A 1,259-nucleotide genomic window follows, 5' to 3' on the forward strand; every position below is an offset into this window, starting at 1 on the left:
GCTGATAACACCAAGGCCCCGGGTTCGGATCCCACATAGGGATGGCCGGTTTACTCACTGGCTGAGCGTGGTGCTGACACCACCAAGTCAAGGGTTAAGATCCCCTTACCGGTCATCTTTTAAAAAAAAAAAAAAAAAAAAAAAACAGCAGAGGTTTAGCTGGGCTGAGTTTACACAACTGAGCAAATGTGTATGAGAAGTGGCAGCCCTGGGCATCTGAAACGGAACAGACACTCAATTGAGACATCAGAGTGGTTTTGGAGGAAGTGGGGAGAGGGAGTGGCAAGGGCAGCATGCCGCACCCAAGGACAGGGAAATGCCACCAGGAGCAGCCCCCTGCTCCTAGCCTGCAGGTGAGAGCTGCGAAGCTGCAGCAGACTGTGCGCTGATGACCACTGAGGCCCTGGTGTGGTATGCACAAGCTCCTCACCAAAGTCACCCTAATCAGCCGCTCTCCTCCTCTGCCCTTCAGGGGGGCTTGATCCCTGAATGAATTTTTCAGTGAAACAACACACACCCCTACACCCACCTCAGTCCCATCAGCAGCAGGCCCTGAGGTTACCTGAATCCTGGACAGATGCTGAGCAAGCCCTTGCTGGCAGCATCCCAGGCCCAGGACCCACCCCCAAAATGCCCTCTAGGCTTAAAAGTGCATCTTAAAACATAAGCATCTGTAAACAAAATCGCCCCCCAAACGTTTACTTACAAGGTTAGCAACTAACGCCTTTGCTTAACTCCAATTACACTCTCTGAAGCCACTAGCTGAGTGGATGCTGAAGTCCCACTTACTAATTTGGGTAACTGATCTTCAAATTTGTTTTGTTTTTTTATTCTGGAGATTAAAGACACTAGGTCTTTAACCTTGAAGGGCGGGCAAAAGGTCTGCTATGCTGTCGACATAGAAGTCAGGGACCATCTTCTTCTTAGCCACGCAGTCGCTTTCCTGGTTACTCCTCACGTCCCCCAGAGTGGAGACCCCGGTGAGGGTCAGCACGGTCTTCAGGCCGCAGGTGGCACCCAGGAGGATGTCCGTGTCCAGGCGGTCTCCCACCATGACTGTGCGCTCGGGGTCGAGGCCGTACTCCCGGGACACGCAGTCGAAGATGAAGCGGCTGGGCTTCCCGATGATATCGGCCTGGCGCTGGGCGGCCATCTCCACGGCGCGGACCAGACAGCCGGTGCCTGCGGGCAGAGAGAGGGGTGGGACAGCGCGCCCGGGGGTCAGAGGCGTGGACCCGCCCCCGCGGCCCGCCCCCGCC

General features: G+C 55.6%; 1 protein-coding gene across 1 annotated transcript; it reads right to left on the minus strand.

The window, feature by feature from the left end:
• Positions 1-813: 813 nt before the first annotated feature.
• PGP (phosphoglycolate phosphatase) lies at positions 814-1,255 on the minus strand (the record flags this gene model as incomplete). Its single annotated transcript, XM_008582025.1, has 1 exon — positions 814-1,255. A coding segment is annotated over one exon (399 nt), but the record flags the coding sequence as incomplete, so codon positions are not given.
• Positions 1,256-1,259: the final 4 nt, after the last annotated feature.

The sequence above is a fragment of the Galeopterus variegatus genome, unplaced genomic scaffold, assembly GCF_000696425.1.
Source record: "Galeopterus variegatus unplaced genomic scaffold, G_variegatus-3.0.2 Scaffold92, whole genome shotgun sequence".
Classification (NCBI taxonomy): Eukaryota; Metazoa; Chordata; class Mammalia; order Dermoptera; family Cynocephalidae; genus Galeopterus; species Galeopterus variegatus.